The sequence below is a fragment of the Xiphophorus maculatus genome, chromosome 7, assembly GCF_002775205.1.
Source record: "Xiphophorus maculatus strain JP 163 A chromosome 7, X_maculatus-5.0-male, whole genome shotgun sequence".
NCBI classification, from domain to species: Eukaryota; Metazoa; Chordata; class Actinopteri; order Cyprinodontiformes; family Poeciliidae; genus Xiphophorus; species Xiphophorus maculatus.
In genome coordinates, this window is record NC_036449.1 from 13,323,279 (window position 1) to 13,351,076 (window position 27,798).

At 38.6% G+C, this 27,798-nt stretch overlaps 2 protein-coding genes and 1 long non-coding RNA gene across 5 annotated transcripts in view; 2 read left to right on the forward strand and 1 right to left on the reverse strand.

Moving 5' to 3' along the window:
• Nucleotides 1–534: 534 nt before the first annotated feature.
• On the reverse strand, nt 535–7,851 carry abhd13 (abhydrolase domain containing 13). Of its 3 annotated transcripts, none has more exons than XM_005798081.2 (2): nt 7,660–7,851; nt 535–5,162 (listed from the first exon to the last, which is right to left on the reverse strand). In XM_005798081.2, the coding sequence occupies exon 2, from the start codon at nt 5,126–5,128 to the stop codon at nt 4,073–4,075; it is 1,056 nt and encodes a 351-aa protein (XP_005798138.1). In that variant the 5' UTR covers nt 5,129–5,162; nt 7,660–7,851; the 3' UTR covers nt 535–4,072. The 3 variants fall into 3 exon arrangements, with proteins under 3 accessions (XP_005798138.1, XP_023193148.1, XP_023193149.1); XM_023337380.1 differs by having other exon boundaries at nt 7,348–7,851; XM_023337381.1 differs by lacking the exon at nt 7,660–7,851 and adding an exon at nt 7,289–7,375.
• Nucleotides 7,339–19,271, forward strand: LOC111609346. Its single transcript, XR_002753075.1, has 3 exons — nt 7,339–7,416; nt 9,567–9,676; nt 18,593–19,271. It is a non-coding gene; the product is annotated as an uncharacterized LOC111609346 (long non-coding RNA).
• A 6,101-nt stretch (nt 19,272–25,372) lies between these two features.
• fam155a (family with sequence similarity 155 member A) overlaps nt 25,373–27,798 on the forward strand; it is an 88,828-nt gene continuing 86,402 nt past the window's right edge. Inside the window, exon 1 of the mRNA XM_005798136.2 lies at nt 25,373–27,082. Coding sequence (XP_005798193.1) covers nt 26,348–27,082 — 735 coding nt within the window. The 5' untranslated portion in view covers nt 25,373–26,347. The remainder of the gene's footprint in view (nt 27,083–27,798) is intronic.

Genomic DNA, 27,798 nt, shown 5'->3' on the forward strand with positions numbered 1-27,798 from the left:
GATATACTCTAAGATACCCTGGGCATGAGGTCATCTAAAAGAGACAAATGAGAACATTCATGTGTTCTGTGGTTAGGTGACTTCAGGTTTCAGTTTTCATCTGGAAAAGAAAAAAAAAGCCAGTTGGATGTCTTCAGCTAAAGGTGCAAAACTGAACGTCTGTGACCGATTTAGCAGTTTACATAAATGTGAGGATATTGTTGGATAGAAAGGCATACTTGTATTAAAACTGAAATGGTACTGCAACATATGCTTTTACTTCCAAATAATCTCCTTGATTATTTCAGCAAAATAAAACCGTAAACGAAATCAGACATCATTTTCCAAGACTTACAAGTGCGTTTTTTTTAATATATACAACATCAAGTAACCTTATACTATCACCCAACAGTCACACATGGTGGTGTGGCAACATTTTGCTTTAGGAAAGTTTTTCTTCTGGTGATACAAGAAAGCTGGTCGGGGCTGTCGGTATAATAAATATAGCTATATTTAGGATAATCCCTGAAGAAAGAAACAAACGTGAATCAAAACACCATTTTACTGTATCAATTTATTGCATGTTACAATACAGAAAATAGAAAGTGAAAATGTGTGCTTACAAAAGAAGTTGAAAGAAATAGAAAAGATACATAACTCTGAAATGGAAAGTCAGTCAAAGCGACTGCTTTGTTCCAATGATAAAAACAGCTCATTCACATGTCTCATCAATGGTTCTTTAAAGTGAAGTCATGGTTTAAGATCAAGGTGCGTGTACACAAAGTATTTCAACACTGTGCATGTTCATTCAAGAAGCTTGCCAAGACGAAATGTAAACACATGCCAGCTTGCAACATCAACTCTTAAAGTCTCAAATTATGTCAACATTTCCAACAGCAATCACTCTGATCTGTTCACAACCAGAACATAGAAAAATATCACTCAAAGTAGCTTTGCACACATAACATTTTTCTAAGAGAAAAAAATCAAGACATTCAATTTTATTATATACCGTGTGTTAAAGAAACCCATGTTTTGTGACAATCTAAATTAAGTGTTGCACTCATAAAAATAGGTTTAAACTAGAAGGTGAAACAACAAATGGGTGAAAGGCAAATATCTTCATGAATGAAGATATTTAATTAACAGCAGAAATATCTGAAACAAAGCTGGTGGAGGAAAAATAAGTTTATGTTCACAAAGCTAAACTTAGATTGCACAAAATCAGCATATGGATTTGATATCATACAAAAGTTGTGTGAACCTGTTTAGTGCAACCAGTGGTAAGAAGTCACAGAAGTTGGAGGAAGGACGATCACTACACAATCATTTTTTATGATGCATTTTAGTTAAAGACCACGCTTACATTCATAGTGGCCACAGACCATATTCAAGTTGTAGTTACATTAACAGACACCAGTTGGGTTTTTTCACTGCTGTCAATCTGCTTTTTTATTTTTTTTAAATCTAATATGGCTGAGACCTACTGAATTTATTCAAATGGCTTTCAAACCACTGCAGTGCTGCATTCAGACAGCAAGAGTGGATAATAGGATTTTAATCTTCAGGTTTTAGCTCCATCCTGTGGAAGACATGCAGGGAAGGTTAATTAGCTCATTAAAGCCTTCCCTAAGAGAGAAAAGCCATTTTGTTATAGAAGCACAGGGAGACAGGATCCTTCAATTAACAATTAAAATGCAAAGGATAATAGCTCATAAATAATCACATTAGACTAAAAACGCTCACACTTTATTCCCAGTGCTTAAGGAGCTAACAGATTCCGCCCTACTGTAATGCAACACACACATCAGCATACTTTGTATGTTTTAAAGGGGAAGGAACAAGCACTGACCAATTACTGGAAATCCCCAGTTGAACTGACCGGTGCATAAAACATGTAGGACAAACTGAAACTAACATGTGCCTTTGGAGTTCACAAAAATGTAGTTCTTAGGATTTGTTGCAGTTCACCAATAATCTACAATGTTTTCTTGTTACTTAACAGTTTGTTTCTTTCCTGCTTATTATTAATGACTCATTTATTCACATTACCACAGCTTGGAAATAAAATGTGGAAATTTTCTCCTGAATTATCGCAAATAGATTTACTTAACTGACCTAATCTCCACGTGAGCCACGCTGATTACCATAGTAACCAATTTTCTCTGAGGATTGCCACTTTGCACTAAGCATATCAATATAGTAGCTGCTTAGTAATGCATAAAACTCATTTTGAGAGTTCCTCTGTTGGCTAGTTGTACGAGTGGATCTTGATACATTTGAATATTTTCAGAAAATTGATTTATTTTAGTAATCCAACTTAAAAAAAAGTTTAACTAATTTATAGATTAATTAAAACTGAGTGATATCATTGAATCGTTATGGCTTAGAACAATTAAAACCCCAAATTTAAATCCCAGAAATATATTAAACTCCAGACAAGCAATAAAGAGTGAGTTTAAACACAGAAGTCATATGAAATATAGGGATGACTGGTGAGCTGACTGAAGTCCAGTAGTTTTGACCCATTTCTGGTAGGACACAAAGGGTCATTGACAAAGAAAGCTTTTCAAAGTTAGTTTATATTCTCTTATGCATATAAACTCATAGTTGAGAAAAAGGAAAAAATGTTCAGAAAGTGAGGACTGCATCTCAAGTCAGAGTCCCCAGAGGTACCACAGATGTATCCAAGACCTGTGTTACTGTGTTTCATTGGTTTTGTTAAGTCACTTCTAAACCAGATAACACCAGAAGCACCTTACCTGGGCTGAGGTGAAAACAGAGGGGCCTGGTTTCGGATGAATAAAGATCCAAAGACCTTTTCCCACAGAAAAAAAGTTAATTTCACATTTCATTTCAAAATGATCACAGTCAGGATGGATTTTGGAAAGATACAGAATCCAAGTTGCTAGAAGTTCAGTGTGAAGTTTCCACAATTGTTGATGGTTTAAGGGGCCATGTCATCTGCCGAGTTTTGTTCATAGTGTTTTATGACGTCTAACTGGAACTTTTAGAGCACTGTATGCTTCCTTTTGCTGACAAGCTTCATGGGGATACAGATTCCTAACATTTTTTATTGAACTTCCTGTAACCTTTTATTTTTTTATTATGTAAAGAAAGTCAATTTTACAGTTTCAATTATGTGTAAGCCTTTAGCATCTAAATTAACGTAAACACCTTTAAAATAATTGCTGACAAATGATATACATGAGTATTACTTTTTCATTTAAATTCCAGAAATAACCATACTTTTTGACAGAAATCTAACTCATCCAGATGGATCTGTATTTTGAGTGCCTAATTCTTGAGAAAGCAGCTGCTTCCTGTCTCCAACAAGAGGCAGTTTGACAGGAAATAGTGAGTCACCTTATATTTCTCACCATTTCTTCAGTGTGAGCTAATGATAAATATGCAGCAGCTTCTCTTTATGTTAATGTGGAAGGCCAAATTTGAAGGTGCATATAAATATTGTTCGTGAGAATGTTGTGAAATGCCAAGCTGTTGCATGTACATGACACTAAGGGGGATGGGGACACATCGTTATATTCCTCAATGTATTCCTTGTAAAATGTAAGCACCCACACAAAGAAAGATTTGGTTAAATCTGAACTGAAAGGTTCTGTGTATTAACAAATATATTTACACTATACCTCTACACACCACTCTAATTTACAAAATTAGACACGGATGTGTCAATTGTGTCTTTATCAATTTTCACACGAATGCCACAGGGCCTTTTATGGTCAAACGTCTTTTAAAACTAGGTCAGTTGATTTCTGGTAATTTCAAAAAACACACTTTATCAGATTCTTCTGTGGTTTCAGCACATCTTGTGATGTTAGCAACTACGCTCTGGCTTCATTCATAGAAAGGTCATAGACACATCCATTCATATTTGAAGCACAAGAAAACCCACGGAGACATTACAATCTCCTCAACCCTTGAAATAGTGAAAATATTTTAGCATATCAAATTTACAGAAAAGTAGAAAGAGTGAAATAAAAACAAAAACCCAAACAAAAGCATAAAATGTACATTCACTCCAAAAATCAATGAAGTTTCTTAAATCAGCTCTTCACCCCCTAACCCTCCATCAGATGATGGTGACGCCGGCAGAGGCCTGAGCACTCTCGTCGTGGGCGTGGCTCTTCAGCAGGTCTTTCATGAACTGCTCTAAAGCAGCAAAGTAGCCCTGACACTGCCACGTGTCGTTGTGCGTGCCCTCTGGAAAGATGGCCAGCCGCTTAGTCCGAGCAAGGGACAGCTCATACAGTTGTTTCATCATAACCGGTGGGATGAGTTGGTCCGACAGACCTGACACAAACAGCGAAGGCATGCGGCACAGCGCCACCTGTCTATAGGACAGGAACTGATTCTTATAGCACCAGAAGGGCAGCAGGCGCATTGGCAAGAACGAGAAGAGAGTTGCAGCCATGTGAGGGATGCTGAGAAAGGTGTTTTCAACAATGATGGCCGCTATGCGGTGAGGGTTTACTGATGCAAGACGCACAGCTACAGCGCCTCCTAATGAGCGACCAAAGAGTACTACTTTTGTTTTGTCCAGGTCGGGGCGTGTCATGACATAGTCCAAGGTTGCTTCAGCATCCAGGTACAGCCCATCTTCACATGGCTCTCCCTCGCTTTTTCCATAGCCACGGTAATCCACCAGCACCACATTTGCTTTCAGATTGACCAGCATTAGAAGTGCGTTTGGCACTCTGTGACCAATATTACCTGCATTGCCGTGGAAATAAAGGATTGTAGGAGGAGCAGAGGAAGTGGGGCTGCTCTGATTGTTGGATGTGATGCCAGAAGCAGAATCTCCTCCTGTGTAACGAAGAAGGATGAGGTTGAGCTTCACACCGTCCTTGGTGCGAATAAACACATTCTCATGCGGGATTCCTGTTGGCATGGGAACATACAGGCGAGAGGAGGAAGGCTGGTCGGGAAAGTAGAGAAGAACATCCTGAAATTTGTAGAGGATGCCGGCTACAGATGCGAGGATGAGAGCGAGGAGGAAAAAACCTCCATACAGATGGAAAGTGAGGATGAGAGCCAAAAGTGAAACTCGGCAGGCACCCCAGGACCAGGATACTAGAGTCAGAGTGCACCGCTCCATCGCGCCCCACAGTCTCCAGGGCTTCTCCATGGCTGCACAAGAGCTGGGTCAGAAAATACACAATCTGCAAATAGAAAAAGTCCATGAGAATCAGAAGAGGGAAAAACAATTGTTAAAATCTGTAAAGAACAAAAATGCAAAAAGCACACAATTTCTCTTTCAAAAAATATTTCATATAAAATAGTAGGCATTGCTATTAATATGATTATTATTTTTGGTAAGATAAATTTTAAAATAAACACCTAAAGCTACTTATGTAATGTTTTCTCAAAATATTAAATATAGGCCTGTCACAATAGCAAATTTTGCTGAGCGATTAATTGTCTCAAAAAATTATTGCGATAAACGATAATATTGTCTGAAGACCTTTTTACACTGATTTAATGGAAATGACGTAATAATGCATGTGATTTCCTGCCAAAGATGGATACACTTTATTTTCAAAAGAATATTTAACACTGGAGCTGATAAACAAAATAAACAAAACAACCAAAAACAAAATGGATTCTCAGTCTCCATTAACAAAAAATGTACTTGATAAAACTAAACAACATAAAGCCAAAGTGGAAATAAATACTGCATTCAACCAAAAGAGTGCAGATTATGAAGTCTGTATATTATGTTGCCCTTCAGTAATAATTAGATTTAAATAGAGAAGGTGGGCACATTGACTACCTGATGCAATAGTTCACCCTACATGATTTTTGCTCCTATTTTCCCCTTACAACAATCTTAAAACGTTGGTCTTTCTAAGATTGTGTGGTGTGTTATGGTAGATCGTCGTTGCCGCTCCGATCTAAATCAGGGATTTTCTCCGACTGGGAGCTTAACGCAGCCTGTTGAATGTGACAGGTAGCCAATCAGAAAGCCTGGATTCTCCTCCGTGTTTTCTGAGGGGAAATTACGTCGGGGAATCCCAAACAGCTGACACGGTGCAACCCGAAGTCCAGCCGACGTGGAAACAACATTAATGTTTATTCAACATGCAGAGAATATAGAAATGACAAGAGGAGGAGTTGGAGCGAAATTGCTACTGCAGTTGATAAACCCAGTAACTTTTCAGCTGTTCTTCGTTAACGTGACGTAAATAGGTTATAATGATTTTCATTCAGTCAGGACTTTACACTGACACTAGCCACATGCATTGCAGGTAGGTTGTAGTAAAGCACTGATTAATGTCTGGGTTTAAAATTAGTTCACTGGACTTGTAGCCATTATTTTGTGCCCATTGTTGGACACCACACGGCAGGACCGAACCCGATCGAACCGTTATACCAAGGATTTCTGTCGGCTAATGTGTGGTCTGTCAGGTTTTAAAAATGGGCCGACAATCGGCTGGCAGCTCTAAGATCGTGTCGTGTGCGCTGGGCTTTACACTAAGGAAATGAGGAAGGGAGAGGTCAGTGGAGAGCACCGGAGTTGAGCTTTTTTTCATACGATTAATCGATTTATCGTTTATCGCGACAGGCCTAATTAAATTTAATTTTAACATCAAAATCACACTCAAGAATACTGAACCTTAGAGAACACCTTTAACACTTACAATCTAAAAAGAATAAAATAAGAGCTGCATGATATGCCATATCATAATCAGTATCTGGATATTGTGAAGAAAAAGACAGGAAAACATAAAATGTGAGTTACGCATAATCAATATTGTCATTGCACATGGTGTTGTGCAGCCCAAAATAATATGCATGGGAAATTAGGTCAATTTAAGAACCTCAAAAAAGAAACCTGGATGCTTATCAAACAGAAATTTAATCAAATATGAAAGACACAGGCACCTAAAAATAAAATCAGGGAGTCATAAAAAAACAAAAAAAAAACAAAGGGCACATTTAGTATAATATCGTCACAAACATAGAGGACTAATGTATTATGTTAAATCTAAACATGTCTTTGTGTAATATGTTTAAATGTATACCAATCTATAAAGTAGAAACAAACACAATATACAATAAAAACATGATAAAATTAATATGATGCTTATTGGATTGGAAAATTTAACAGAGCAAGCTACATTTCCTTGTCTATTACAAGAAGAATCCCTGCATGACATAACTTTTTTAATAAAAAATTTAAAAAGTGGCATTTAAGCAACTTAAAACTGGGCCATTTTGATTAAATATAACATCAGCATTCAGAGACATAAAAACAATACAAGAACGAAAAATGACTGAGCCCCACCCACAATGAAGAAATGGTACAAGCTACTGTCAACCTGGGAAACCGTGATCAAGGCTTACTGCGGTTGGATGTCTTCAGAGGTAGCTGTGCCGCTATGCACATAACGTCAAACGGCAACAGAAGTCATTGTAAGTCGTGTTTCTGGTCTTTCACACAGAACTCCCAAATCGATAAGGAAGATACCTCCAGTAAATGTGAACTAAAACCCATTAGAAATGTGATCATATGTGCAGACCAGTTAGCTGAGTGCCAAGAATGCTACCCACTAAGCTATCTTTGGCAGCCACTGACTGTTAGCACGGCTGGATGTAGCTTTTGAAGCTAGCCACCTAGCTGTCATCAAAGGGTGGACTAAGTAGCCAGCTACTCACCCTTCTCTCATTTTTAGCGACTCAGTTGGATGGATTGCTTACAAAATAACGACACAAAGACGGCGTAGTGACTGTCATTCAGCTTTAGATCGGTTCACGAGTTTATAATTAACGCAGAAAGACAACTGAATGACACCTACTACCGGTAGAGATGGCTACATAGGTTAGCATTGCTGGCGCAACCCATATTCAGTTCCGTGGATGAAACTCAGTCTGTAAAGGAGTTCCGGAAAATATGTGCTCGGTTTACGTTTAGGAATACATAATTAGCGTTATTTCAGATGACAACCTTGACAAAAACTCACATAACACAATATTAAATGGTAGAGGATCTGAAAAATGTTTAGAAAAATGTTGAAGAAATAAAAGTATGCAATTAATAATATATGTACAAGTCGTCTGTGCTTCTCAAACATTACCCACCAGATGTCGCTCTTGGAGAGAATATGAATTTCGAATATTTCCCTCTGTCTGTCCCTCTATGTTTCTATTCCTTTTGATAGTATAGTTCCCAATTGTGTGTGTTCTACATATTCTTTGTACAGATCTTTCACAGATCATTTTCCTACATAGCCATAATTATACCTGCATAGTTTGTTTAGGAGACCCACTCATTCATAATTTATCCATACTTGTACAGTTTTCCACTTATATTTTGTCAGTGCTGCACATTTTTCACATTTCAGTAGCCATTACTTTTTCAATTGTCTATATTCTGTGGGTTTCCCTTTACATGTTGCTGCAGACACAATTAAAAATAAATCTATTCTGTTGTGTTCTTGTCTGAAGAGTACATTGTGTTTACAAATACAAATATGACAAAAACAGCCAAGGCAGGTTTATTGAAGTTTTTCCCACTTCTTAGGCTGCTCCTTGGTTTTGTTTTGATTTACATCTCAACACAATGTGTGACCTTGAAGTAGTCAGACTGATTTCATAAATTAGCACAGCTGTTGACTAATCAGCCAAGTTTTGTTGATTTAATTCTACAGTGACACAGACAACATTGTAACCACGAGCAGGCCATACAGTAGAAGCTCCATCTGCCAAAATTACGACAAACTTTATATGTAGTTATCATCTTGAAGCTTCTAGTTTGTGCATTCACATCTGGGAGGGGAAATGTAAACACTAGACAGCAACCTATGAGTCACTAACTGCAAGTGAGTTATGCATCATTTTCAGATATTTCTTGGAAGTGTAATCACACATATGACGCAGTGGATTATATACTATATAAAGAGCAACAACACTGACTGGTCACCTTTTTACAATTCCTAGTTCATCAAATTTGTTTTTGAATTTGATGCCTGCAATATGTTCTGGTGAGGTTGGGTAAGTTTTGTCACTTTGTGAACAACTGTGTGAGCAAGTAGTCCAAAAGTTTAAAAACAACATTTCCCAATGTCCAATTTTAAATAACTTAGGGATTTCTTTATCTACAGTCCATATTGCCATAAAAAAATTCAGAGAATCTGGAGAAATCTTTGCAAGTAAGCGACAAGGCCAAAAATCAACTTTGAATGTCCTGTCTTATCTGGACAGTGATTGTACAGGATTGTGTTAGTGCCCATGGCTGGAAGTAGGCAAGACATCCACTGGACATTAGGTGTGATGCTTTCAGTTGTTGTTCCAAATACCTTGTTTGTAAGAAGTGGTTAACTGAATTACTACTGAACTAGTTTCTGTCTATTGTGCTCTAATCTTTGCCATCTACTGGACACTTTTGTCCACACAGCTGCTGCTCACTGGGCATTTTCTTTTTGTTTTCTTTTATTTTCATTCCCTGTAAACTCAAGAGATGACTGAGTGTGAAAATTCCAGATCAGGTGTTTTTTCCACCAGTCTGCCACCAACAAACATGCTGCATTCAAAAGTCACATTAATACCATTTCTTTCCCTTTCAGATGCTTGGGTTTAAGCTTCACCAACTTGTCTTTATCACATGTTGCTGTGATTGGGTGATTCCCCAATTGAGTTAACAAGCACCGGAACGGGGATACCTAAAAAGTGCCTGGTGAGTTTAAAAACTACACACTATTATTATGTGCTATTAAAAATGTGTTAACCTAGAAAATATTTATTTTTAGAAAATATTTGCAGATCGTGCTCCCACTTTTCTTCAAATTCTGAAAAAAATGTTATGTTTTATTTTAACTTTAATTTTAATAGATCATATATTCCCTTCCTCTTTGCTTTGCCTGTACATCACTGTTGCAATTAGAATGACTTATCTTGGAAACACAGGATTAAGAGCTGAAAGTGAGGGACAGGGGTAAAATAGGATTTAACCTTACTTTGCCATTTTGGAATGCAAACATATTTGCTATTTAGATTTGAAGTTAAATACAAAAATCTGCTATTGAGCTATGGTATCATTTTGTAGCCAGTAAGGAATTTTTTTTTTATTAATATAAATGCAGTAAACTGTGTAGTGCAACATGTATCCACACGAACACACACATATACTCATACTTGTCTCTTTGAATTATAGGCTGTGCTGCATTCTGATGGATTTGGTTTATAAGAGACTGACAGCTGGCAACTTCACTCTTTCTTACCTATGACTCAATTACCTTTGACATGGCAGTCAAAACATCTATTACGTACACACCAACAATCTTCCACACAACCCCTCTCTGTGACTTCACTCCAGATCCCATGGCTCAATTACTTGAAATATAGCACCAAACAGCTGGAGGGCTTTAGCTCAATAACACAGCGTCAGAGCAGCTATATGACGAGGAGTCATTGTGATGACCTGGCAGGGAATATGCTACCACCAGGCTGACGGAAATACTTATCATTCACCTCACAGCGTGCTACCAGTGGCCACATAGGGACAAAGTAGACATTCCAAAAGGCAACCATGTTTCCCTTTGATTATGTTAAAGGTTGAACCTGAACTACTGCTGGAGCGCTGATGTTTCAGTTTGTCACAAGTGTTTTATGACAGATGCAGTGACGTTATTGCAGTCATTGCCTTTTTTTTCTTCTGGTTATGGTTATCTGAAATAAGTCATTATTATGACCAGTATAATACAATGTCATATCAAAGGTGATGCATGTTAGTATCTATGGCTACAATTCAGATATCTTGTCACCTTGGAGACAAAGCATTGATCTGAGTCAGAAAGGACGGGTATGCTGCAGCAACTTACTTTAAACAAAAGACTTAAGAGACTGCAACTGTTGCCATTACGTTGTTTTCCTCTTTAACTCTGAAGACATTTCCTCTTAACTCGTTGAAAATTTATTGTAATATAGTTCAAGACAACCTTAATTTGGAGTTTACAATTTTTAGCAATGTATATTAAAGGTAGAGTGAAGGGAAGCTACCCTTACTTGGCACTATGCCCATGCAAAGCATGACCTACACAGTGTGACTGCCAGGAATAAATTAACTGGAAATCGCTGGATTTCTAAAGCACCAATTAGGCAGCAGTGGTATGGCAGAGGAAGTAAATGTTTATTAAAGGCTACATTTCCCCCATTTCCCTTGCAGTAAACCTTCTGTTGCATCTTTGATGATATCTATCACTTTAATTGGCCATCCTATAGTTTTGTGTCTTCATATGTTTATTCTGCGTGAAATATGGCAATCATCGTGTGATATCCAGGGTAATTACATGGGAACTGGGCATACTAATTGTATCGGACTGTAACATGAGGCTTTTGTGTAAAGATGGGAGACTTATAATAGTCACTTGGTTGGTTTGCATGCAGAAAATTCAAGTATTCTGAGAAATTTATGCCATTTTAATGAAAGTAATCACATCATAAGCATCTTTAGAGTGTGAATAATGTTAAACTGGTCATTATCCATCTTCTGGTATTTTATGTGCATTTTTAATCCTTTCCTGTCAGTAATCAAAAACAGCTGCCCATTTAATGGCTGTAAATTTGGCAGAAAGCTTTTGTCAGGAGACATTTTATTTAACTTTGCATGAAGATTGAAAGCAAGGTCAGCTGCTAGTTTGGCCCCATCTGAAGTTCAAAACTATACTAAATCCTCTGAGGTTGCTAATAATCCTTTTGAACTCAAAAACTCAAATCTCTAAATTGTGGCATCTCTTCTAATTCCCTTGCTGTAAATATTTCATGCAATTAGTTTGCTATATTTGTTGTTGCACACATATATATTTTTTATATGTTTATGCTTTAGGATCAAGCAAACAATCAAAGACCATAAAAACAGCCTATCTTACCAGCCCTTTCAGCTCCTTTCAGCTATTAATATTCCCATTGCTGAAATGAGTATAGTTCAGAACATAAACCACAAACCAGGAAGGGTTATGCAACTTTTATTAACAAAACACATAATATACAAGATGGACAGGAAGTGCATCAAAATCAGATTCATAATAAGAAGCACACATACTCGCTATTTTAATACTTGGTAATACACATGGGAGCTTCATTTCCTCATGCTTAGATGCAGGTAAATTTCCTTTAGATACATAATCATACATCGGAAGTGTAATGTATTAATAAAATACACAAGTTACATGTTTTAAAGTAAATCTCCTGTATAGGTAAGGTTAGGTAGGACACATACCTCTAGTAATTAGTAATCCAACTTTTCTGTTTTAATGGATATAGAAATTAGTATTGGTTGGAACTGAAAAGTGCAATTACCTCACATTTGCACTTAAGTGCAGTAATTTAGATAATGTGTATTTTCCACCACTCACTAACCACCACCTATTATTAGACTCAATCTTAACCTCAGTTACCGTACCATGCTTCGTTTGTCAGCTTGCATGGAACTCTTCATCTTGCAAGAAAACAACAAACGTCCACCTTTACAATGTACTTTCTCCAGTTAGCCATATTCTAACACTATAACAGAAGTTCAGTATCAACAGTTGTCATTGGAATATGGTTGAAACCGCATGCAAAGACTTTCAGAGTACTGAAGCCGTATTCTTTGAAAAATGCTGTCACATTCAAGTAAAAGTCAAAGGTAAAAAACTCTGGTTGATATTAGGGCACAACTGTTCACAAAGGAAATCCCTATCCACTCAAAGAGTAAATTCACTCAATTTAGAGGAAGCTTAGTCACTTTGTGAAGGTCAGTTAGACAATGTGTGGTTATTTGAGTTGTTTCGGAAGATCTCTTCTAACACTGCTGATTCCAGAGGACATGTAGAGTCTGGTCTCCAGTAGAAACGGAAGGGTTGTGGTCCGGATTAAAGGTTACTTTTTCATCCGGTGAGGACTGAAAGGTCATCTTTCATTTCTCATTTAATAAGTATATGTGTTTGTGCTGAGGTATCTGGGTGTGTTGGTGTACAATCCATATACTGAAATTGAAGATGGGCTGAAAAGCCAAAACTGAGTACTCTTGTACAATTAAAGATACATCTGTAAATTAAATTTGGATGTATTTCCAATGTGAACCAGAAAACAGTGCACACTGCAGAATTGAGACATTATATGGGCTACAATTAGCCTAATTGGTTTTTGTCTCCAAATCTATTCTTTAACTCATAAAAGTAGTAGAAAGATGTCATAATTTGTCAGTGTGTGTCAGCAAGACACACATCTACCGGCATATTTTAGTCACTCCAGCCTTATCAAGTAGAAATTCACTTAATTATCTTAATCGGAGCTTTAGTTTATGTCCATCAGATTGTAAAGAAGCCACTCTCCAGTGGGTAATATTTCTTCGTAAGATGTGAACAACTTCCTTTTTTGTGGTTAATTTACTAAAAGATAAATAATTAAAGATGGGACACTCTACTGAACACCTCAAGCAACTATTCTGCATTAACCAATTTTAGAATTAGGTTTTGAAGCACTGTTCAGAAAAACTGAGCTCTACAAGAGAGAGATGGAAATAATACAAACCATCTCATCTCTTTGAAGAGATGAGAAGCATAGTGACAAGTTTGTTTAGCACTGAAGGGCAGAAATGTGTAAAATGTCTTATTGTTTTTGTGGTGAGCTTAAAACCCAATTTAAGTTTGAAAAGTTTTTATTATATAAGAATCAGGTCCAAAGACAGCTGACTTTAGGTTATCCAACTGTACAAAACTGGAATATTACCTGGAGATGAAGGTGGAGAGATAGGAAAGAAAAAAAAAACATGTACTTTGTGTAGGAGGACTTTATGGGGACAAAAGGAAAGTCACTAACATTTACCTTTCCTTTACACCAGGGGTCTCAAACTCGCGACCCGCGGGCCAACTGCGGCCCTCGGGAAGATAGTTTGTGGCCCCCGCCTTAACATGAAAGTTTAATGTTAGTGCGGCCCGCGAGTTTGATATAATTGGCACTTTTCAGTGTTGTGTGCGGAGCTGAACGAACTTACCAATCACGGTGGAGTATATTGCTCTCGGGGGCGGGACATCGGCCGGGCCTATTTGCATTTTCTATTTGTCATTATTTGCATGCGGTACATGCGTAATTTCCGCGGTCGCTCCCGCTTCACGTGCTTCAGCATCCAGTCTAGACCCGGAAGTTGCTGATCAGTGTAACGTAATTAAGGTTAGGCGCTGTAACGCTTGGGTTGTGTTTAAGGGAGGAGAGGAGGCGGCAGATTCGTCAGGACGGTCAAAAACTCACAACCACACTGGTACTGGGAATTCCACAGTGTTGTCCTTTAATAAATACGCTCTTCACCAACCTTACAAAGCCCGGTTGAACGGCTGCTATATTATCAGACATGAAAATTGAGCAGCGTCCAAACAACCCGTAACATTACTAAAAAGTTAGGGAGCTAACATGTCCGTCTAGCACGTTTCTCCCACGCTCTCTACAGAGAAGCCGTGGCGCATACTTCTGACATCATTAGCAATACCAGAGTATCTTAAAGAGACACTACACAATTACGGCTGTTACAGCGCCTGACTACGGCCAAATATGGTAATAGGCAATCAGAAAGGTTCGCCTGAGGAGACCGTGTGTGTGAATGTGGCCCAGCCTCACCCAGACTCTACCTCCAGCGGCCCCCGGGTAAATTGAATTTGAGACCCCTGCTTTTCACACTAAGTAAAATGGTTTTAAACTACATTAACATTTTCACTGTACTATTTAAAAAGCTGTTAATACCAGATGGATAAAAAAATGTAAGGAAATGCCTTGAAAAATCATCCAAATATTTAAGAATTTATTGGCTCAGTTCATGCAATGCAGTGAACCTTGCTTGTAGGGTTGTTACAATACTAAAATGTCAAATTCAATATCGATGCTAACAAACATATTTGTTTGATACTGTCGCAACATATTCTGAAAAATATGTTTTTAGCACTAATTAAGAGCAAAAAATATGAATATGTATGTGACAAAATACGCAAAACCAGAAAATAGGGGGCAATTCAGCCAATGTTTACAAAAATATATAATTTAAAAGTGTCAATTCTGTATCTTAAAGATAAATAAACATGATAGAATTTTGAATAAATCATATTATCCTTTCTGGAAGTGTATACTTTTGATTTAGTTGTGCAATTATTTTATTTCATTTTATTATAGATGCTTATCTTTAGTGTGCCACTGTGTGATTCCAGTGGCCTGTCAATTTGCCATTGATATCATTAACTTTTAATATTGAGGGACAAATAAAATATTACTCTATAATAAAATAGATTCCAAAACAAAAATGATTTTGGTGCATACAAAATATATTTTTAAATGGTGGGTTGTGACAAGATGCTGCTTTTTATGGTCTAATTGTCAACTTCTGTTTGGCTCCACTATAACCTGTGATATAGTTACATTAACCTCCAATGCCTTTACGACTAAACTGAGGCGTAATGGAGGGGGTGCTGTGGTTTGTTTTATTGCTTCACTTTAGAAGCCGATAAAGCCATCACTTGATTAACAGAGCATGTTCAGAACGGAGCATTGCATGGTCAAAATGGAGAGCTGTGGAGCTCAGACCCAAAAAGCATCATCCTTGGGGTGTCCTTGTTTGTGTGGCTAATATTTAGACAGTTAACATTAGCTTATGTCATCTGGGAGGTTAACTTCTTCACTGCTTCAAATAAAGGAGCTTTACTGATTTTTTTTTTAAGTTGCTCTCAAATACCTGTGTCACTTAGTGTTAGTGCAGGTAGCATGTGGCATCTGACATTTTCTTTTTTTTCTTCATTTGCCTCAGAGGGAATGTGCCTCCAAAATGGTTGGGTTTAAATAATCTAGACTTCAGTGACTTCAAGGGATAAGCAAGAAATGTTTGTAGTCCGAGATCCACTTTCCTTTGTCTATCTTTTAGCCTTTTATTCTGTAGTAAAACAGAACAACAACTTTGGCTCTGCCAACCTTTCAGTTTATTACAGTCTCCTCCCCTCATCTTTTTACCTTTCTCTACAATGTTCCTCTGTCCTACTCAGAAGCCCACTCCACTCACACAATCGCAGGTACTTACTACCAAGCACCAGCCCTCATCTTCCCCCCCTGAGGCCCACACAATGAGAACTTAATGAAAAGGTACTTTACACAGGCAGCTTTGCACTGGGGAGACACCTTTAACTGCCACTGGTAATGGCAGGAATTAACAGAGAGCAGCTCGTTCTGGGTCTTCATGCATGCGTGTGTGTATATGCAGGCGTGTGTGAACATGTGCTTCCCGATGACTGTTTACGATGGTTGCTTAAGTGAGTCATTGAGATTTTGTCCTATATTGCGTGTGCATGTGCTAGTTCACCACCCAGCAATATACAGCAGCAGTTCATCTGGTTGATTTATCTCTCCCAGGCCACTGTGCTCTGTATCCTATCTTGATTACAGTGTATCACTGCAGCCAAAGCCATGCCCCCCCTGCAACCCCATAAATTAGCCCCACTCTGTGATGGGGCCTCTTAAAGTCAGATGATACCAATCCATTTGAGATGATTGATTTAACTACAGACATAACTTCAGCATATCATTTATGCTACCCGGAGTTCGGCCTTCAAATCGAAAGTCACAGTGGTGCAATGCATTATAGCTTAGTTAAGAACAGGGGCCACCAGTGAGAATGGATGTCGTCCCATAAATCACTGTTAACAGGAGATTTTGATGGTTATGGAAATTGTTCACACCTTGACAGAAAAAGGTAGCCCAGCATTTTTATTTTCCTATCAGATTGAAACCATCATATGGAGGTAAAACACGGCAACGTTCTTCAATCCTGAATCCTGGTTTTATGCTGAGGCACAGTAGACAGAGTCGGCACAGAATTTATCGCTTTTGACCTTTTGCTGAACTTTACTCTGTCTATGGTAGAAATTTGCAGTCTTGCAGTGAGGAGAGAGGGAAGGGGTCATGTCCAAGTGAGGAAAGAGAATGGTCTTCAGATTGACAGCAAAGTTGTGACTAAATGTGTGAGGAAGAGAGAGTGTCCCTGACATCAAAAGCTTATTTGAAAGATCACATTTGCAGAGCCGCAAATGGGCAGATAATGCAATTTACAGTGACACTACCCTTACATTTAACCCTGTCGTAATGGCATTTAGAGAGGAGAGAGAGAAAGATTTGTAATTGTTGCTAATTGAGTAATTCCTAGGATTTTACATCGCCCAGAGAAACACAGATGCTGTGATCAGAAGAAGAGAGTGCAACAACCAGGGGTTGGGTGGTGGAGGGGGTTCGATTTGCACGTGGCTCGTAGACTGCAGAGTGTGTCTGCAAAGTCATCTGAGGTCAGTCAGTCACTATGATGAGAGAGATGACGCAGAGCAATGGCTCAGTACAGAAAATCACCATGCGAGCCTGGACTTTAGATAATGAATAACTCTGAGCTTTGTTTACTAACAGACATACCGCATGGAAGGCTAGATTATATACTGCAGTGGAGACTACATTCTGGTTTTGAACGGGCGTGTAACCACTCCCCATTGGTACTGGAATCTCAGATGTAAAGACAAACAATACCGGAGGTGTCACACTACAGTCTTCAAGTGGTCGATTCCTGCATATTTTGGACATGTTCCTGTTCTAAAACACCTCAATCTGAAGGTTGACTTAACTTCATAAAACGCAGTCAAGTTCTGCATGCGGGACGGCAGCCCGTAAGGACTGATTTTGGATACTGCATCGTGAAACCACAAAGAGATGGCTTCAACAAATTAGGGAACCTCAATGTGTTTGATCAAGCAATGCGGTATTAAATATAACTGGCCTTTAAGTCAATCAATTTAGAGTTTTGTTTTATGTCGTGTGCTGTAAATTGTGACAAATGCATTGACATAAGTAGCAAGAAAGAATCATTTCAATGAATTAAAACAGATGTACCCCATGGCTAAATTTTTGTCTCATTTATTTTCAGCTTATAAATATGATTTAAACCAACTGTTAAAGATGCTCCTAGGAATGGGTGTCACCATTTAGTTGTGGCTATAAACACTGTGAAGCAGGGATTATATTGTTTTGATCTATGTTTCTTATATCTTTCTCTATCTAATAAATAAAATGTAAAAAGAAAAAAAAGATTTTACATTTTTGTGTCTTGAGCAGTTATACAGATATATGATGATTACACTGTTTTATTATGGCGAGGACATCGCATCCATTACAACACATCCGCTGTATTTTTAGTCTATTGTATCATATTTTGATAAGTCATGTCTCATGTTGAATGTAAACACAACTGTGTCGATTTATAATAAATATAAACATCTGGAATAGGCACCAGCTTTAAGAATGAGGTTACACCAAAATTAGTAAAGTGTTCAGTTGCAACAGACTTGAAAATAATTAATGAATAAAATGAAAGTGGATTTTGCTTTCTAACTGTAACAACACACCAGCAAGTATCTCATTTATTGAAATTACCCAATGATCTTGTATGTTTGAAGGGATGAATTTGTATCAGATTGCAAATACCTTGACATCATGATTGATGAAGCACTTTTTCTTTTTTTTAATTCTCATATTTACCAACTGTTAAACCAAAATCAAGAGTTGATTTCTTTTTAAGAGAACTTGCTTTTGCTTTCAATGCCAGAAAACACCTCGTTGCTGCCAGTTTCCTTCCTGTGCTTCTGCCAGCTGTCTGACACTGTTGGACACAGTGCCTTGAGTTTCATAACAGTACGTAAACCTCCAACACATCAATGCATGTTGTATATTTTGGCCAGCTGGACATTTTTATCCATACACAGATATTTCCATTACAGAAGTTTTATGTTGGTACTTTGGCTAATCAGTTTTGCATTTTCTGCCTCCTCATTCTAGAACGCTTTACAGCAAGACCACAAACTCTGAAATCAAAGCACTGTCTGAGATATTAAGCACCTTTTAAAGACCCTCAGATAATGGAGACTTGTTGTTGCTTTTAGTGTTTTTGGTATCCGTTGTCTTATTTGTGTTGCATTAGTTTTGTTTTAGTGTTATTTGTGTGAACAGGTTCCAGTTGAAAATTATATTGATTGTGTTCTCAGTGAGGCTAACCTGTACAAAAAAAAAAGATTTACAGTAGTCAGATATTTATAGTTGCTGTTCTTGCTTTGTTTCAGATATTATGGCAAAAATTACTGTGTTAATTATCTGGGGTAAATGGTGACCACATGATAAGACAAGATCAATGGTTGATAAATAGAAACTTGAACTCAATGGCAATCAGGAATTGTAAAAAGCTACTTTTCTAACCTTCCACATTTCTGACCAAGACTAATGAAATCTAATTTTATTTGCCCATTATTTGTCTTAGAGCTCCACAAAATATGTTTCCTTTTCAAAATGTTTTAATTACAAAAATGTAGGAAGAAAATGAAAAAAAAGAGACAGAATAAGACAAAACCTTGTCAGTGTTGAAGTTGTTGCAGTTGTCGTCTCAGAGAGTCGTGGGTTCAAATCTTGACTTTTTAAGATTTCAATGTTGTTTCTTTTCTCTTTGCATTGTAGCTGTGATTACAGGTTACAAATTGCTCACTTTCCAAACGCCATCCTAATACATGCTTGGTAGTTACATGATCATTGAGCATTTGACTCCTGAAAGATTAAAGGTGAAATAATTTCTGCTCTAGAAACTCATAATTCTATTCATATTCCATGTTATCCAGGATTTAACTCCACTTCTGTCTCTTCAAAGGCTGAAATATGTTTTTTGTACTTTTCTGTTGGATCCAGGGGCAATATCTCCCTTTCACTAAACTGTGCTTTTTTCTGACAGCACAGATTAGTGAGAGGGAAATGCATTTAGAGATGTCAGGCTCATTATCTGTTGCTCACACTGAGGCTTAACCATGCTTTTGCAACAATAAATGGTTCATCCAAGGTCTTCTATGTTTTTTTCTCCAATGCATTTAGCTAATAAAAAATTATGTACACTCACAGCACACAATGAATATTGAATACAAATGATGCCAACAGGAGCACCAGCTAGTTTAAATCGGTTTGATTTTAGTCAAGTAAGCTGTTATTAAATCTCAACAGAAAAAAACAAGCAGGTGAGAGTGAGTTCGGAAACGGAGAACAAAAGAGGTACACTGGGTCCAGCATGAGTTGCTGTTGACAGGCTTGGTGACATAAACAATTTGGGAGGGCCTGAGCTTTCTCAGCTGGAGTGTAGAGCCTCAGTATTAGCCCTGCAGCTCATGTAAACTCTGCCTTCTGTTGTTTACTCTCAGGCTGACAAAGAGTTTAGGATGTTTTCTGAAATGTGTACAGATACCAAACAAATCTGCTTTGCTTCATTGTGAAAGCTTCTGAGAATGGTAAAAATGTTCTTTAAGGTGTTCCTTGTTGTTAAATTATATTTGCCAGAGTTAAAGGATGCTAAACGTATTATAGCTATCTTCATGTCATTTTATTTCTGCACATTTATTTAAATATAAACTTAAGGTAACTTAGCAAGATAGCTTAAATTTATGGAAGCCTGGTAAAGATTGATTTGAAATTTCACCCAAAGGTAAAGTGTTTTCATGTCGTATGCCTATTATATGAACACAGAGATAACAGCATAACATAAAATATGCTATCAAAAAGGAGCTGATATATAAAATGGGTTGAAAAGTTACACAATCCCAGATGGGTGCCACCTTCTATGCAGTAAAAAAATTATAAATTTCAATCCTAACAAACTTTAAAAAAAAAACGCCTTTGTAAACTGCCGTGACATAAACAAAAACATAATGGAGAAATAGTAACATGAAAAAGCAATGTGGAGTAACGCAGAAATAGTTTCTGAAGGTACTTTATTATGCCCGATCTGAAAGAATTACAAAAATAATTATAGAATAATAATCCAATCAAAAATCTGAAAGTGAGGTGTAGGTAGGAGTCGATAAAAAAAACAAGATATAAATAAATAAATAAATAAATAAATAACATAAAGGCATCAACTTAATAGTTTTACAAGGACGAACAGGAGTTTTTTGTGTGTGGGGATCATTCTGCAGAAAAACTAATAAATATTTACAATATTCCCCTCTCATATTTGGTTTACAGTGGCAAATCATAGAACACAGAGTAGGAGATCCATCAGGACCCACATAGATTCCTGATCTTCAGTCAAATTACACCAGTTGAAGTCTTTGAGCCAAACTTTATCTATTTGTCCTTTCTATTGCCCTCAATCTTTTACCTAACTTAAAATATTAATAATAAACTCATAGTGTTGAAATATGTTTCCACACAAAATACTTTCGACCTGGTATTTGTATTCTGTAGGTTTCCTTATACAGCTTATAAGTGTGTAAGCTGTATTACCTTTCTGACATGTATTTTCTTTGAAGCTGCAGTCTGGATGAATACAGATATCCAGAAACAAGAGTGGGAATATTTGATAAGCCAGGAATCCAATATCTGGATGGGAACGGAAATCTGTGATAATGAACCACTCAAAGATTTTAGAGCTTTTTTTATTATTATTATTTTAATGGCAATCCTGTCTGCTAATTGATCAGAGAGAGATTAAAACCCCCTCATCTGAGGAGAGGCAGCACAAAAGGAGCGGGGAGCTTCATGTGCAAAATTGCATCTAAGTCTTGACTGAAATTCCACATGATTGAAATTATAGACAGCTCAAAAAGGAGAAAAATCAGCTAGAGGCAGTAATATAAGAACATCCACATATTTGGTCGAAACTAGAGAACCAGGAGAGGAGCAAGTGAGGTACACTGGATCCATCTTGGATTGCTGTCGACATAATGGTGACATGTTCAGCTTTAAATGACAAAACTTGATAAAAAAATAATAATAAAATACTTGCGTGATCACCGTGAAAGGGTTTAAGGCTTACATTATGATCAAAATATTTAAATCAGTATAAGACCAATATTCTTCAGTGGATCTTATTCCAGACTTTTATTGCCAGTTTGCAACATCCACGGCAGGGCAATGAGCCTGGGCTGAGGGTGTGTGTCTCCTCCAGCCAATCAGAGAGTGATGTGGCTGTCTTTTTTTTCTCCTCCTCTTCGATGCCAGACTGATGAAGGCCAAACAAGGAGAGAGAGTGAGGGAGGAAAAAGAAAGATGGCCTGAAGTTTTTAATTAGAAGAGAAAAAAACAGTCAAATCAGGGTCAATGAGATTTGAGAAGGAATGTTTCAGATGGTGGCAGTAGGAAAGGAATGGGCAACGTTGAGAAAATGTAATGATTTGTAACGGATGTTCAATTAGTCAAATTTATATTCCATTTCTGATTTTGGCTACAAACAACCAAAAACATGGGCTAAACATCAGAAAAGTATAATCATAAAAATGTGTTGAAAGTGAAAAAAACATTGAGAACAATAAGAATTATTAATTTGTTTACTAATCTATTTATTTACTCATAGCTATACAGCCCCATGACAAATATAAGGATAGGGAACATTGAGAAGAAAAACATGACATTGATTTTCCTTTCTCATGACAATTTTAGTAGGTAGGTGAATAATTTGCGAAGTGAACATGTTGAGACTAAGATGATTTTTCCTTTTTCTTGCTCTATTTCTGTGTAAAACTACTGGGTCCAGGCTCACAGACATCTCTACGCTTTCCCCCAAGCTGGAAAGCTTTTGGGAATGTAGTAAAAATGAAAGAAAGAAAAGATCAAAGTGTTTAAAAGTCTCAAGGAAATGCAAATGTCTTTTTTTGCTGAAGCATCAGTACTGTATCAGTTTCAACTTATGTTTGAATTGCAAAATCAAGAGAGATTGTGTACGTTTTATTGTTTCAACTACATCAAAAAAATATCTAAGTGGGTACTAAAACGCTCAAGCTGTTTATTTGATCATTTCTGATTTTAGTGACAGTTATACAGACTCATAATCCATGTCTGACTTATAAAGGTGCTTTTTTGTTTATAAATCACACAATTCTGTAAAAACAAATGCAAACATTGCTTACAAAAAAGGATACTAAACTGGGCAAATTATCGTTTTATGTAACAATAGGTGTAGCACTACAAATGACAGGATAATCAATTCTACACATGCTGCATCAGAGAAAACACACACATTGCATGGATAGTGGATGAGTCATGTCTGCCAGCCCCTACTGTTCTTGTGATGGCTCGAGATTTAAGGGCTCGCTATCTGCATTCATCTCACAGATGCAACCCCCCGCCCCTTCCTCTACCCCTTTCCGTCTCCCTGCTTGCTCTCTCTTTCTTGTTGTTGCACAACTTGTGTTTCCCTCACACACACATAACAGGTAGAAAACACTGAACGAGCGTGTGTATGTGTGAAGCTGACAACTCTCCATATGTTGTGCACGGCTGCCACTGTCAGGATCTGATATAAGTCAAAAGATATGGAAATTATTTTATGATAATCCAGTCAATCTCTATATTTCCCAACATAGAATTGTGAGACAAATCCTCTGATCCACACATCTGAATACCAGCACACAAAAAAAGTCACATTCAGGGTCAAATACAAAGTATTAGCTGTGCAACTGTGCAGTTAAAGGAAAAATAGACCATTTCTGTCAAAGTAGGACATCAATTCCTATGAGAAATAATCACAGCATTCTGCAGTGACATAATATGTGCGAGAAAGAGTGCTGAATGAGCATTAGAGCATTCTTAGCTGTCCAAAGCAGCATCTTTATTTTCAGTTCTGAACCCTACAGGTAAACATCCATAAGCACAAAACATCAATCAAGCTGAACCTCTTTGTAACATTTTGGTTGCCGACATGATCTCTTTCAGAAACTTTAGCTGGTTTGAATATAATACAACACAAGCTGTTGCCTTGAAGCAAAAAAAACAAAAACATTTCAGATTCAAATTCATGCTGCCGTATTTCTGCATGGAGTTTGCATTTCCTCCATGAGCATGCATTGTTTTCCCTGACTACTCCTCCTCTTCCTTGTTTTCGTCGTACAGTCCAAAGACACAAATGGTAGGCTAAATCTTCTCTATATTGTCAATGTCTTTATTGTTGGTCAATGTTGCCCTTGATGGACTGTGTGCCACTGAAGGAAGACAAACCCCCCAACCTCTCTCCTTCATGTACAGATTCTCAGGGAAATAACATATAGCTGGATAAAATATTGCAAAATACTATAAAAATCCAGCTCCATTTTTTTAGAGACAGCAGGGTCAACCCCCAGCTTCCACAGTAGTAGGTGAGATATCAGTGGTGCTGAAAGTTTGTCAAGTACAGTTATTATTTTTTTAATAAGTTTGTGAGTCATATTTGGCTAAACTAAGATTCTTTGAAGTGATGTTGGACTCCACCAGATGGTTCCCATGCAAGCTGGAGGACTCAGGAGTCAGTTTTTTGAAAGTGTGGAAGTATAGTGAAAAAAAATAAATTGGAGAATGGAAAAGCATTTATAGCCTAAATTTATTCTCTGTCCTGTTTTACAAAAGTTGTAACCATCCGTTCATCTGTTCGTCACACAATTATATGTAGAGCTGCCTCCAACAACTTTTGTTATCATCTGATATTTATGTTGTCTACTCAGATCAGCTCAATGGCATGAAGCAAAACTCTTTTCTCTTTTGCCAAACCTGCAATCAAGAACTGACGGTGATCAGTAGTATAAAAAATAAGACGCATATTGCTATAGCAGCTCTTAAAGGCCCTGCCACATTTTCCTTAAACTTTTTCTCATTCTTTCTCATTTTTTCACTAACTGTGAAAAGCTCAAACAGGAACTTGTGTATTTTGGATTCTGTGCTTCTTCTTACTCTTCTTCCAGACAACGGGACCTTGATTTTCAAATGAAATGGAAATTTGACTTTTCACTAAAAAGAGGTTTTTGGACCTTTGAGCCAAATTCCAGTCCGTTCTCTCATTATCCCCAGGTAGGGTGCTTCTGATGTCGTCTTTTGACTTGCGTAACCAACACATTCTCACAACTCCAAAGACAAATGACAATTTGCAACAAACAAAGCCTTTGTCCTGGATATATTTGTATGCTGTAGCTCCTGAAGCTCTTAATGGTAGTCCTCCTTATTATATTGGCCATAACACAGAACTTTGAGCCTTTTTTAGTAGTATGAATAACACACATTTATCAAAAATAAACAAATAAATTCTTTGAAATTCTCCCCTCTGCTTTAGTCTTCTATGTGAGATTTGCCTCTTGATTGAAATTAAAACACTTTAAAATAATTTTGTTAGTTATTAACTAAAGTTGAAAGTTTAAATAAAAAAAAAAGTAAAAAATAATAATAATTTGAGTACATTTCTCTACAGTTGTAAGTTCATATTTAAAAAAAATAAATAAATAAGTGTGCACATTACAAAGGACTCTTTGGCCAGGTAGCAGGTAATCTGGAGGGTTAGGCACCATATGCCCCCCACCACCACCCACCCACCCTCCTTGTCCTTCCACGGTGGCGCCACTTAACTGATATGTTTCCAAGGCCAATATATTGACACCCTGAGTTTGACATATACTTTTCCATTCAAGGACGAAATATTTTTACTCATGCTTCCCCAAAGTACCTGATGTCCCAGTGTGTCTGGATATGTGACAAAAGTAATCTTTTAACTGCAGTGTTATGAATGGATTTGCGTGTACCCTGCACCAAAGAGCAAGATCTCGTCATAAGTGTGTGCTAGTTCTTGCCATGTCAAAATATTGAAATATCAATCTAAATATAACAGCGTGTTGCCAAAAAACAGCGTTTACCACCTTTCGGTGTCTGCGGTCTCTCCCTCAGCCTCTGCGTTTGTGTGGTGCGCATACAGGTAATAAGCTGCTCCGCCACTGCGCAACGATGGAGCTATCACAACGATGGAGATGACGCAAACAGACTCAGCTCTCCGAAAAAGTGTTTCAAGACGAACATGGCGGCAACTTAACCGAGGTCCAAGATGACAGTGGCCACCGGGAGAACCGATTCGAGGCTTTCCGAGAAACCCATCTACCTGCGTCGAGGGGGCTGCTGGCTCTCCTTTAAGTGAATCTGCGGATCGAGCGGTGGCAGACGCGCAGCATCAGCACCGAGAGGCTCGCAACAGCTGGTCTCCCTTGCGCGCCCCCCTGACAAGCGAACAAGCCCGGAGAGGGGACGTCAGGGAAGAGGTGAGGGTATGCGGTCAAAAAGGACGCCGTTTCCCCCCGGAGAGCCATGGAGAACCGGGATGCGGCAGCGCGAAGCTTAATCTGTGCGGGCACGCTAATTGGTTCGGAATAGCACCGACTTGCTGCGGGGCGCGATAGCAGGAGCGCCCTGGACCGGCGGAGGCTCGAAACCCCCCCTCCTACCGCTGCAGAGGAGAACCAACCGGAGCCCGTCGCCCGACAAGTCAATGAGTATTGTGGCAGAGGAGCCCCCGCGGTGGAGTCGGCCCAGGGCAGCACTCTCCTAAAATATGACCAGGGGTGTTTGGATGCGTCGGCAGCATAACGAATGCTTAAAATACTGGTCTGCACCCCGAGAGAACGAGAAGCCATTCACGGAGCCGGAGCGGGCCCAGAGATGGCGACAGTCGCTGGCCTCTCTGCTCTTCATCACCGTCCTGCTCTCTGATCACCTGTGGTTCTGCGCCGAGGCCAAGCTGACGCGGACCCGCGACAAGCGGTCGGACGAGGGGCACGCTATCTCGGACGCGGGCGAGAAGAAGCCAAACTCCCCCCAACCACAACACGTCCCAAAATCACCCGACCCCCGCCGCCTCGCCAGAGAGCAAGATGTTATTTTTATAGGGAATTCTACCAAACCTCTGTGGCGGATGGACACCTGTCACCCGGACAGCTTGTCCAGAGACTGCTTCACTTTCACGGACGCTCTGACAGTGTGCCTGGGCCTCTCTGGCGAAGAAGAAGAGGGAACACAGTCGGCGTACGTGAATTTGAGCGATTTGTACCTTTCTTTTTGTAATTCCTACTCACTTTTGGATTTGTTTTACGGGTTTACGAGTCCGGACGTTTTGAATTGCTCCCTGGATACGGCCATGGGGGTGGATCTGCTCGGGTGCGCGGAGTGTGTCCGGGCTTATCAGCGTCTGGATCGGCAGGCGGAGGAGAACTACAGGGAGTTTGAGCTGCTGGTTCAGAAGTACGAGACGGACGCGTACTCAGTCAGGACGTGCATGGATGAGTGCAAGGTAGGACGCACGCACACCCCGCACGTGCACTTAAGAAGAAAAATGGGATAGGGAGGTCACGGTCGTCATGGTAACCGCTTGGCATATTTGTCATGTGTGCATTAATGCTCAAAAGTTCAAGATACCTATAGGTCATCAGACTGCATGGCTGCAGCACATTCTGCACATACTGGAAGATACTGGAGGAAGTAAGCAGCTAAGGCTGTAAATCTTCTTTTATGTGTTTTTTTATGTTTCGTTTCTACTATAGTATTATTTATATGTATATTTATTTATTATAACTGTTGGCCGTCTGTGTAGCATACCTGACATGTTAATGTCTGGCATGTGGACTCAGATTCAGTCACACCTCAACCAGATAAGCAGAAAGAGAGAGAGAAGGGGGCGTCGTTTTAATATTTCTAATAGCACTTCTGTGATTTCTGCATCTAATCCAGGATTTGCACTTCCCCCAGTTTACCTGTTGTTCCAGCAGCAGCAGTACAGACATTGCAGTCATACACCATGCTTGCTTTTGCAATTAACAGCACACATCAGATGATAAAGATGGAGCCCGCATTTTGTGTCACGTTTGATGTTTGAGCTCAGTCTGCCTGCTGTCGAGGAGAAACGTGGTGTATCAGCTGAATAACAGTTGAGACTATTTTTGTTTGTTTTGAGCTGTATGGTTGCAGAGACTTGCCTTTGTTTTATCAGTCCTGTTGTAACTGTCCATG